Source organism: Hypomesus nipponensis, chromosome 20, assembly GCF_054491055.1.
Source record: "Hypomesus nipponensis isolate SF chromosome 20, ASM5449105v1, whole genome shotgun sequence".
Classification (NCBI taxonomy): Eukaryota; Metazoa; Chordata; class Actinopteri; order Osmeriformes; family Osmeridae; genus Hypomesus; species Hypomesus nipponensis.
Genome location: NC_140380.1, coordinates 8,492,517 through 8,503,996, shown reverse-complemented (window position 1 = coordinate 8,503,996; position 11,480 = coordinate 8,492,517). Strand labels below are relative to the sequence as shown.

Here is an 11,480-nt window from a genome sequence, read left to right as displayed (position 1 = left end):
GCCACCTGCCATTGAGTTAATCATATCACCCAAAGCCAATATACAGTTTTACAGAATGACGTTCATCATTGTCACATAGTGTCTGGCTCCCTCCAGTGTTACCTGTTCTATGAACCAGTGATACGCAGACACGTAATGAAATACATTACTCGGAGATAGATCAGTGATGTTCTTAGAGGCATTGATGATCTTCCTCTGCTCTATTGAAAGTACACAGGTAAAGGTGAGAGAGGAGGAGACAGAGAGAGAGAGAGAGAGATAGAGAGAGAGAGAGAAAGAGAGAGACAGAGAGACAGAGGGAGGGAGAGAGAGAAAATGACACAAGTTGAGATAGACCAAAAGACAAAGTGAGAGGGATAGAAAGAGTGACAAGAGCGAGAGATGAAGGAGGAGAGGAGAAGAGAGACTAGAGGAGATGAGAGGGAGACAGGACAGAGCAGAGGAAAAGAGAGAGCCGAGGAAAAGAGAGAACAAAGGAGGAGATGAGACACGTAAAGGAGAGGAGAAGAGAGAACAGGACAGGGGGAGAGGAGAGGGTGACCCCCGTCGTCTGAGTGGACAGCGTGTGAGACTTCCAGAAGCCTCCATCCAGCCAAGCCACGGCTCCAGCTTGTGCTGTGATTACAGGGGTCCTACTGCCCTGTCATCTCCCCAGACATGGGAACACTGACTTCCAGCTGCTTTTTCACTCACATGATATAGTGTCTTGCTGTTCATGATTGTGAGTTCACATTTTGTTTGGCTGAGAAATGCAAATATTCCCATTGATTGACACGGGGTGGACATTACAACGTCTTGCCGCGCAGTTGTAATGATTTACTTGGACGCAGGTCTAGTTAGAGGTCAAGGAGGGTTAGAGGTCGGATGTGCGGTGGTTTGCATTGCAGTGAGACGGAGTCAGAGTTGTGGAAGGAGAGAGCAGGGAAGAAAAGAGAGAGGCACCAGAGCCCTTATTACTTAATGAGAGACCTGAGCACTTTTTCACCTGTGTTCTCAAGCCTCATCCTTCACTCCCCTTGTTGGTTTCCCACCAAGTCCTGCCCTCAGCAATCCACATACACAATCATACTGGGGAGTCAAACGTTTTTCCAGTTTTGTTAATGTCTAACACTGTTCACTCAGGTGCAAAGACCTATATCCTGCCTGGTCTTACTCCCACACATCACCAAGCCTTTAGTGATGGCAAATAAGCTAATGTTTTCCTAGTTCAGCAATACCTTAAGAGTGATCTCTTGAAGAACCCAGGCCCTTCTCACTCCTGGATGCTCAGTAAGCAATGCTGTATTCTATAACTACAGAATTGTATAGTCATCCTGTAAGGCAGGGGTGTCCAAGCCTGGTCCTCGAGGGCCACTGTCTTGTCATGTTTTAGATGTTTCCCTGCTCCAGCACACCTGATTCAAATGAATGGTCATTACCCGGCTTCCACAGAGCTTGATAACGACCCATTCATTTTAATCAGGTGTGCTGGAGCAGGGAAACATCTAAAACATGACAAGACAGTGGCCCTCGAGGACCAGGATTGGACACCCCTGCTGTAGGATGTTTGGAATCTAGAGGCAAATACGTCTTGATGTTCCTAACCCCTGATTCTAAGGGGGACTCAAGCATGTTAACTATCCAGGAAACACATGTATGTTACATGTGTATGTTAAATACAGTAGGTATGTTATACATGTAGGGTACATGTGTAGGGTTAATATGTGTGTGACGCATGTGCATGTGTGCAAGTTTGTGTCAATGAACAAAAACGGAAGCTTATCACTTGTTGTTCTTTCATTCTCTCGCCCTCCGAAGCCCCGCTCTCCTCCTATTAGCAGGGCACAGTGTGGAACGTTGCTTTGAATAAAAGAGGCAGCATATTGAATGATTCAATTCAACTGACTGTGTGTTTTCTGGACATGAGAGCAGCTGGATGACTATGCAAAACGTGTTCGGGTGTTAGTCCCAACTAGCAATTACTGGGAGAGGAAACTGTCGCCGGGAACCCCCTTTGACGACAGGTACTCTTTCTCTCACATCTGTTTTGTCCTCGTTCCCATGCTAGCAGCCCCAGAAAACAGGAAGTGTCCGTCTCTCCAAACACAAACATGTCTGAGGTCCTCCGCTGCTCTGTAATCAAACACACAATGACTGCCTGAGTTCACGGCAAGCGTTGTTTAAACGTAAACGTTTGCAGTCTGGTGAAACTCTTTGAGTTCTTTTTTCTTTTTACAATAGGCAACTGCTACTGGGGGTTTTACCTATTAAATCATGTGGCAGGTGACAATAATATGGATGGGTTTTGCCTGTAATTTGGGTTGAACATACATAGCTGTTATGAATTACAGTAAAGGCATAATGGTGTTGGTGAAGTCTCTCTTTCCTTGACTTACCAGTGCAAAATCTGAGACAAAAGAGTCTCGGATTAATACATGCTTTTCCACTTTGATTTTTGTGCTTCTCCTCAGGCCAACGCTGGATGTTACTGACTCCAAAGTCGATGGTTTCAAAGTTGTGATCAAAGTTCTCTCTCTCTCTCTCTCTCTCTCTCTCTCTCTCTCTCTCTCTCTCTCTCTCTCTCTCACACACACACACACACACATCAACCTCACTTTTTCTTAGAATCTCTGTTTCATGGAAGAACATGGAATGTACTTGAGACTCCCAAGTGCATCCCCAACCCCCAACACACCCACCAATACCATCAGCCCTAAACTCTTGACCTCTTGACCTTCTGACCTTATCCCTATTCTCCTGGGTCATACTCTATCAGACATGTTGGGGGACATGTGTAGTGTTGTGTTTTGGTCGGTTTTGTCCTGTTGACTGTTGTTTTAGTTAAGTTGGGTTCTGTTCTGTTGTCTTAGAGTTTAGTTTTGCTGAGTGGAATTGTGTTGTATTTGGTCGGTGTATTGTGAAATCAGTTTAATTTATTTAGGGTCGAAAACATTTGTTTTGTATGGTTCTCTTCTTTGCAGACACACAAACACTTCGAAGGCATCCATCTTTTTGTCGGTTACTCTGAAAGTACAATTTGCCCTTAAACCCTTAAACCCCCCAGAGTTGTTTACTAGTGGTGCGAAACTTGTGGAACTCGTCTTGTTAAGATCCATCCCAGAGTGCTTCATTCCTTTTGTCGTGTAGCTAAGGCTTCGTAGCAGAGAGCAGCCTAATTGGAGTCGCGCAGACTGCGACACCGCACAGTACAGACGGAGGCTCTACTATCAGAGTTCCTTCTCATCCTTTGTCTCACATCAAATGAACGAAAACACAATGACGGGTGACAGCCATCTTTCTTTCTTTCTCTCTTTCTTTCTCTCAGACGTGTGTAGATGTGTTACACAGCCCATCCACGGCGCCTCCGTAACTATAGAAACGTGGATGGGCAGACAGCGAAGCCGCGGAAAGCACAGTGGTGTCATGTTTCTATAAAGGCTCTGTTTAATCATGAGAAACGCTCTACTAGAGCTCAATAAGATGGGAGATAACTGTGACAAATTAATTAGGGTAACACGACTGCCATCTAGTGGTCAAGAGCAGCCACAGCACACATGGAATGCTGGACCAGGAGGGAAATGCTGGAAAAGGTAACATTTCAAAAGATTTATGACAATTCCATTTTAAAATATTTAATAAGATTTATGACAGTTCATTTTTGAAAGACTCCTCGTCAATGGTGAACTGTTCAGAAATCTATTCTTAGGCAGATTGACTCTTTTTTTATGGACAGAAAAGTGTAAAATATACAGTTATCATGTCATTGCAATTGTTCCAGAAAAACTTTTCTACGTAATTACTTCTTGCATGGATTTTCAGTAAGGGGGGCCCTGTTGTGTTCCCTCTGATCCTCTACGCACAGCCAGATGCTCTGAGAAGCGCAGCATGTGGATGCAGACGCTGGCTTAATGAGAGGAGGCCAGTGTTGGTTAATGACTAAGGGGTTGTCCTCCCCAGCAGGCCTGGACATCTGATCACAACAGACAGGGGAGATGCTGGGAAGTTTAACAGAACTTCACTACCGCTCACCTTCCATCCGTCCTTCCCTCCATCTCCTTCCCTTCTTGTTACCGATTCCCCTGATGCCCTACCCTCTGACCTTTGACCCTCTGCACAGACGCAGGCAGGTACACACAACTCCATCTCTAGAACTCTAGAACACTCTCTAGAACACTTTTTATGGTAACTTAGTACATTAAACTGGATCGTACCGCTTTTTACACTATTTACACCTTCACACAAAGTGGAACCCAACTTGCATGTGTTTGTGTTGTCAACATGTCTGACAAAACAGAAAAGCATATTAACAGTACACACGGAACTGTTTTTTTTTAACTGCTTTTACCCTGACTACGCATGCGAACATAGACAGGATTATCACTGCGCCAGCAGTAAGACAAGTTGTCAGTCAAAAAATCGATTGTTCAGGACAGAGATTGGTAAGACATTATTTTGCATGTTAGTTAATGTGTTTATATTTTTACTTGAGCCGTGTATCTAATGCTGCTGGTGACTAAAATAGACTGTATCTGTGTGGCTATCTATATCCAAAATACACACCCCCACTCGTACCATCTGCCCTTTACTAACTGGCTGAACAGTTGTACACAGCGGTCTAACGCAGTGTCAGTTACACTCAAGTAGTCTGTTTCGATATCGACTGAGCATCCTGTGTGTTTTCACGTGAGTAATTAGTCTTGATTGGGCTTGGTCGAACTGTTTTTCTTTAGTATGTGTATAACTATAGTTGTAGTGAACATTTGGTCTGACGAGGGCCACCAGAGGTTAAAAGTGAAGAACTACTATAAAGGCAGTGAAACTAAATTAAATGTGGCCTCATTTCTATAGCCCATTTTACAGCCTTTATGGCGGCCGGTAGAAAACGTACCTCCTTATGCCTGCACCTCGTCCATTCATTCTATATAGCGGGACAAGCTGTCACTTCTCAGCGTGAAATACAGGGTGTGGCGCGGGAGCATGTGAACTGGTTGAAATGCGTGAGTCTGACGGTGAATGCGTGAGACATGAGAGAACTGCACCCTGCATACTTTGACATTGTGTTGTACAATGCGGGTGGTAAGCCTATGCAACTTTCAAAATAATAGCGCACCCTCGGAAGTTCGGTAAATTCTGATATCTTGACGGAGCCCAAGCACAAGTCTTTGGTTGCGACCCACCAGTTGAGAAACACTGCTTTAGAGTGAGCCGGCCGCACTTGCCTGCACTACCCACCAGATGGCAATATACTTTGGGATTCAAATGCTGGGAATCTCATTGACTTGATTGATTACACAAATTTTGCCAACATGTTCCACCTCAATCAGTCGTGTGTATGTCAGACGTGCTTTACTCCTGTTCAGTGCTCAAGTCTTGAAGCCTTTGTGACCTTGTCTCTTACCACACCTGGCCTCACCCACTCCTGTGTGGCTCAGTGGGTTCATGTCTCTCACCCGCACATTGAGCATTTGATACCTGCCCTAGCCCGTGTTACTCTTTGAATACAAATGAATGGTCAAATACGATTCAGTCAAAGGAACACAGAATGTATATGGGCTCAGTTGGGTTATCTCCTTCCATGCATTCATATGATGAGTTTCTGCTGTTCATTCCTCTAGCCCACTGGCCTCTAACCTCAGGAGTCTTATCTGGCCAGTCTCTATGGGATCCCTCTTAGATCTTATTTTAGATTTCTGACATGGGAAGAAAGCCAACTACTTGCCGCCCTTTCAACCTGTCAATCAAGTTACAGTGGTCTATTCTAGGCTGTGCTGTGAATATGCAACCTCCCTCTCTCTCTCTCTCTCTCTCTCTCTCTCTCTCTCTCTCTCTCTCTCTCTCTCTCTCTCTCTCTCTCTCTCTCTTGCTGTCTAACACATACATGCACACATACTGCGCTGTACTTTTTATGTTAGCAATCAAATAGTCAATGTATTTCTGTTTTTCCTTTGGGCTTAACTTGCTTCTTTATGAATCCCCAGTCTGACCGTTCCAGCAGTATGGGGGAGTCCGTACCCAATGGTGAATCTGACCTGGAACTGTACCAGACAAAATTTGACCCCAGGACTTACCTGGGGTACTGTTACCAGTTCGCTGAGACCTCAGGGCAAAAGGACAACAGCCGGTTTGTGACATTCGTGCTGTGTCAGCTTAGCAAGACCTTTTCAACCGGTAATTGATCAGTTGTATCACAGACAAACCGCCTGCTGTATAAAACTGTAGAAAAATGAAACAACAGACAAAATATAACGGTTCCATGTAAAAAAAACCCTTGTGAATGATATGACTTCTGGACCATTCTCTCACCCTGTTCTCCTCGTCTCCGTCGGCTGGTTTTCAGGGAAGTTCAGGGGCCAACGTCTGATCGAGGTCGGCACTGGCCCCACCATCCACACTCTGATCAGTGCGTGTGAGTACTTTGAGGAGATCGTGGTGTCCGACTACGTGGACAGCAACCGGGAGGAGATTGAGAGGTGGCTGACAGCCAAGGATGGCTGCTTTGACTGGAACGCCCACATCCAGTTTGTTTGCGACCTGGAGGGGAAACGGTAGGGAGCATCACTCTCAGCCAGACGTGTAAAATATAAACATTACATTTTTGCATATCCGCTGTCGCTCACAGAACTCATTGCAGAAAGGGATAACAAAGCTACAAATCACTCAAACCATCTTGGAAAAGAATCGACCTATGCCTTGGTTCACCCCGGAAGCAGATTACTGTACAAATACAGAGACAATACCAAAGACAATATACATTGTGGTAGCAGCATAAAAAGCCTAATGAGTCATGTCTGTCTTTGAAATAGCTAGTAGTGTACGATCCATTATTCTACAAATCTTCAAACTGTTCATGTCTCCTGTGCTTATCACACACTCCACCTTTCTCCCCAGGACGCCTGCTGTCGTGTCGGAGACCATTCGCAAGAGGGTCAAACAGGTCCTGAAATGTGACATCTGTCTGGAGAACCCGTTTGCTCCGGTGACGGTGGAGCCGGCTGACTGCGTGGTGTCGTCCCTGTGCCTGGAGGCCGCCTGCGAGGACCGGGACTCCTACCGGCGCTCTTTGGGGGCCATGGTGGGCCTCCTGGGGCCCCGGGGGGTCCTGGTGCTGATCGGGGACCTGGATGAGACCTTCTACACGGTGGGGGAGCAGAAGTTCCGGTGTGTGAGTCTCAGCCAGGAGTTCATCCAGGAGACCCTGTCAGAGCTGGGCCTCACCGTGTCGGAGTTCACCCTGCAGCCCGCGCAGGATCGGGACCAGAACCACAAGTGTGACTACGAGGCCTCCTTTCACCTCATTGCCCGGAAGAATGTATGAACAGGGAGTCAGATGGCTGAGTGGTTAGAGAATCGGGCTAATAATCAGAAGGTTGCAGGTTTGATTCCCGGCCGTGCACAATGACGTTGTGTCCTTGGGCAAGGCATTTCACCCTACTTGCCTCTGGGAGAATGTCCCTGTACTTACTGTAAGTTCCACTGGATAAGAGCTTCTGCTAAATGACTAAATGTAAAAATGTACTGTGTTAGCGGCAATTATACAATTTGTATCTACTGTATACTGTAGTTTCTTGACAGCCTGGGGCTATTGTGTAAGACAATGTTTTAATTAATGAAATTATATGTAAATGTTGACTTTGTACCTTTTGAGAACTACTGTCAAGACATAATCGTTTTTTATTCCTTTAGTGACATGACTGTGCAGTGAGGGACTAGTACCCTCTTTGAATAGCAACATATGAGGACATGCTTTTATGATTGTGAGGTTGATGTTTTTTTTTTTTTTCAGTCGACTGGCACACTATTACTGATGTCCTTCATCTCATCCAAATATATTAAACGTTTTACTATTAGTGTTAAATACATTTTGTCGTTTAATTTTCGGATTATTTTTTCCAGCTCCATATACTTTTTCTCTTTGCATGGCATCAGCCCATTCAGTGTCCACATCTCAGTCATTTGTTTTGTGTTTTGTCGACAGAATATTTGACAAATTCTCAAATGAAAACAAATAATCAAGACAACAAACAAACCACAGTGTTGGAACTGTGATCAGTTGTGTTAGGGGAAGAACTGCAAAGAGCTTTGAACAACAAGCCTGTTAATGTGTACGTGTAAAATGGTTACATAATGACCGTTGAAAAGAAATAATTGGCACAATTTATTATTTACAAAATACTGCAGTTATGGTTATGAGGTAAATCAATGGGTAAATCATTACAAAAACGTATAGGAATACAGCTCGTAGGCCTATGGTTTCCTCAATCAGTCGGATGCTCAGTCACTCACTGACAGCTTCATGTAGGCTAATTACGCAGGCGTAATTCCTGTTGACAATTTAGTGGACTACATACTACAGACTTGTGGACCTTGCAATATCCGGATGTTAAAGACGATGCGCATAATGAGGTCATTTACAGTAACGTCACTCGAATTTATTGCGTGCCTTAATTAAATCTAAATATTTTTTTGTAACGATCTATAACTGTACTCTTATTTATAACTGATATCAATAATTACAAAAGCGTATACCTAAAAAATACGCCTTGAAAAAAAGAAACAAGCTAAAGCCGAATCTAACAAGTGACGTGTACATTCGCAAGCTCCTTTTGACTTCCGGGTCCGTGTAAACAGTGTGCTGAGCAAAACAATTTCACGTGAAAGATGTGGGTTTTTACCTTTTTCGGTTTATGATTTTGTTTGAATTAGTACAATTTATTAACGGAAACCAATTATGTAATAACCATGTGTATGATTTTCTTCACCAGGTCTAAAGTTACGTTTAAAATCACGTTGACGTCGGATCCCCGGCTACCATACAAAGTGTAAGTGACAGATAAGCGATAAAAACATAAATCTTTTCCGATTTTCGCTTTCCTTACAACAAGAATACAGTCAGTTAAAGTGCAAGCTCTTTAGGTGTGGCATGCTATTCAAATATTCGCAATATTAGCTACACAGTGGCCATGCAACACAGGTGCCAGCTGTTTTGCTGGAAGCAGTCTTGAATGCATCAGCCGAATACATAAGTTATCGTTAACAAAACAATGTTTCAAGACATCAGCCTCTACATAGCAACTTTTTCAAGTAACGTTTCTAGTTTTTGGCTGTTAGTGAATTAACAGGAAATGTTTAAGAAGTTGGATTAAAGTTAGCATTTACTTGTAATGAAGGACCGAAAGAGAAATGTCTTCATATTTATATATTTGCATGGATGCTGATATGTTCTATTGTTTATATTTCAGACTTAGTGTTCCAGAGAGCACACCGTTCACAGCTGTGTTGAAGTTTGCAGCAGAGGAAGTAAGACACCTTTAAATATCTCTCAGGAATAGGTCATTCTAGAACAGGGTCCTTTTAGAACAGGGTCCTTTTAGAACACGGTCCTTCTAGAACAGGGTCCTTCTAGAACAGTGTCATTCTAGAACAGTGTCATTCTAGAGCAGGGCCCTCCAACTGGAGAGCTTGTAAGGACTGTAAACTGATTCAGCTTATCAACCATCTAACTTGTGTATTAAATAAAGGTTGGAGTGAAAATCTACAGGACTATTGCCCTCAATCTTCTTCCCCTCAATGTAATGCGTGTGTTGGTATGTGTGTTGGTTTGTGAGTGAATGAAGTATGCCACGCCTGTGCTTGGACAAAGCGTGAGATCTACATTTTAAATGGAGGCTCTGTTTTTTTCTAACCATAGTTCAAAGTGCCAGCTGCCACCAGTGCCATCATCACAAACGGTGAGACCAAATGGTCACGTCTTAACTCACACTGTCTGTACCTGAGGGTGTTTGAACTAGGGGTGCATTAACAATGAGTAAATATAACTCAATAACAATCCAGGTACAAAATATATTATGAACCACAGTGCAGTGGCATGGTTAAGGGTTTAATGGAATAGGTTGTTGCTGAGGGCTGAGTCGCCAAAACTAAAGGCCGATATTAGTGTAACCCATGGAGATCCTCTTCTTCCACATAGCCTACCTTGTCCTACAGCTTCAACCCATAACAATATCTACACAGCAATTACACTCAACATGTATAGTAACACGTCACATACTGTTATGTTACGACTGAGTCATTTATACCAGTGAATGGTATGGTGTTATCAATATGGTTCTCTACTAAATCATCTGTTAACGGCGTCATATCCACTCAGATCATGGTTGTAGTTGAACCAAAGAGTATAGAAGCACTATACAATATAATATAAGTTCTTTGGTTGAACTGAGTGCTGGATTTTCTATGATTTTCTTCTTCATGATTTATTGACTAAATGATGAATGCTGGTGTTAATGTTTCCCGTTTCTGTGTTTCCTGTTTCCTGTCGGTCTGCAGATGGGATAGGGATCAACCCTGCACAGACGGCAGGTGAGTGTTGTCCTGTGGGTCCCCCTTTGGCTGAGCCGTAAGCAGGCTGGTGTGTCCGTTCACTAGGGCGTCATGACGATATTCACTCTCTTAACGAGAGATTTAAGCACAGTGAATGTCTGTTTGATTGTATGTCAATCTTGGTTAAATCTTGATTCTCATGTCAGGGACATTATTATACCGTACAGAGGAACCAAGATTGCACAATGATCATCTTCAGATCTTGTGATCTAGTGATGAAATGTGTTTCTTTGATCAGTTTTAATTGACATTTTCTTATTTTAGGAAATGTCTTCTTGAAGCATGGCTCTGAATTGCGCATCATTCCAAGAGACAGAGTTGGAGGAAGAGGACCCTACCTTTCTCCTTGAACATCCTAGTGACTCACCAACCAGAAAACAGTGTCAACGTTTACCAGGGAAACAAATGTGTGTGTCTGTGTGTGCACGTGTGTGTTTGAGACATTGACCCATGCAGGCTTTTCAGCTGTGTCTGTATTGACCAGGAGATCACAGGGCCGTCCTTGACTATGGAAACACACAAACACACACATTGATTTAGTTTCAAATAAGTACCTGGACAGACTCATGGAAGACAGGAGTACTTCAAGTCAACAGTTTTTTTTTATTGCATATTTAAGTTGGAACAAATTTGTAAACAAATTAATAGCTGTAACAGTCATTAGTTGCCTGCTTATCTTTAGTGTACAATGATCAGCTTTTGTTCAATTTTGGATTGGGTTAATCTGTGTCTGTGAAACTGACCCAATATCATTCTTTATTTTCAACAAAACAGTTTTACTCATTGCTGAGAACATTTTATGTGCCGTCATTTCAAGATTTATTTGAGGACAGATAAGAAAACTATGAATTGATTCATACTAGAAAATGGTCTGCTTGTTGTTGGTCTGCAAATACTTTGGATTTGAGGATCAGAAATTATGAATAAATGGTAAACACTGCATTGTGATGAACTTTCTCATGGCTGTTTCCTGCTCTCTGTCTAATATAAATGATACTGCAGTTCAGACCAATTTGTGCATGTCAGTGTGGTTTTAGTTGTTTGAGTTTTTTGTTTGTTAGATTTAGTATAATCTTCCAAAAGTCAACAACATACAGAACAAATAAGTGAGAAGTGGACAA

At 43.1% G+C, this 11,480-nt stretch overlaps 2 protein-coding genes across 5 annotated transcripts; both read left to right on the top strand.

Annotated features, from left to right (window-relative positions):
- Positions 1–4,361: 4,361 nt before the first annotated feature.
- On the top strand, positions 4,362–7,838 carry LOC146246268 (nicotinamide N-methyltransferase-like). Of its 3 annotated transcripts, XR_014734555.1 has the most exons (5): positions 4,553–4,662; positions 5,958–6,147; positions 6,317–6,524; positions 6,868–7,442; positions 7,763–7,838. XR_014734555.1 is itself a non-coding variant. In XM_084683906.1 (4 exons), exons 2-4 carry the CDS (start codon positions 5,976–5,978, stop codon positions 7,292–7,294), a joined length of 807 nt encoding a protein of 268 aa, XP_084540032.1. In that variant the 5' UTR covers positions 4,362–4,418; positions 5,958–5,975; the 3' UTR covers positions 7,295–7,838. The 3 variants fall into 3 exon arrangements, 2 of the variants coding, with proteins under 2 accessions (XP_084540032.1, XP_084540031.1); XM_084683906.1 differs by lacking the exon at positions 4,553–4,662 and adding an exon at positions 4,362–4,418 and having other exon boundaries at positions 6,868–7,838; XM_084683905.1 differs by having other exon boundaries at positions 6,868–7,838.
- A 724-nt stretch (positions 7,839–8,562) lies between these two features.
- On the top strand, positions 8,563–11,299 carry ufm1 (ubiquitin-fold modifier 1). 2 transcript variants are annotated; one of them, XM_084683849.1, is made up of 6 exons: positions 8,563–8,639; positions 8,742–8,798; positions 9,219–9,276; positions 9,668–9,707; positions 10,306–10,338; positions 10,624–11,299. In XM_084683849.1, coding segments are annotated over exons 1-6 (276 nt in total). In that variant the 5' UTR covers positions 8,563–8,637; the 3' UTR covers positions 10,710–11,299. The 2 variants fall into 2 exon arrangements, with proteins under 2 accessions (XP_084539975.1, XP_084539974.1); XM_084683848.1 differs by lacking the exon at positions 8,563–8,639 and having other exon boundaries at positions 8,725–8,798; positions 10,624–10,845.
- The last annotated feature ends 181 nt before the right edge of the window (positions 11,300–11,480 follow it).

What these genes read in the sequence shown, in the direction of transcription:
- LOC146246268 (XM_084683906.1), top strand. Translation starts at nt 5,976, where the DNA reads ATGGGGGAGTCCGTACCCAATGGTGAATCTGACCTGGAACTGTACCAG. An exon ending in TAGCAAGACCTTTTCAACCG is followed by an intron (nt 6,148 to 6,316) that starts GTAATTGATCAG and finishes GCTGGTTTTCAG; the next exon opens with GGAAGTTCAGGGGCCAACGT. An exon ending in TGCGACCTGGAGGGGAAACG is followed by an intron (nt 6,525 to 6,867) that starts GTAGGGAGCATC and finishes CTTTCTCCCCAG; the next exon opens with GACGCCTGCTGTCGTGTCGG.
- ufm1 (XM_084683848.1), top strand. Translation starts at nt 8,725, where the DNA reads ATGATTTTCTTCACCAGGTCTAAAGTTACGTTTAAAATCACGTTGACG. An exon ending in TGAAGTTTGCAGCAGAGGAA is followed by an intron (nt 9,277 to 9,667) that starts GTAAGACACCTT and finishes TTCTAACCATAG; the next exon opens with TTCAAAGTGCCAGCTGCCAC. An exon ending in CAGTGCCATCATCACAAACG is followed by an intron (nt 9,708 to 10,305) that starts GTGAGACCAAAT and finishes GTCGGTCTGCAG; the next exon opens with ATGGGATAGGGATCAACCCT.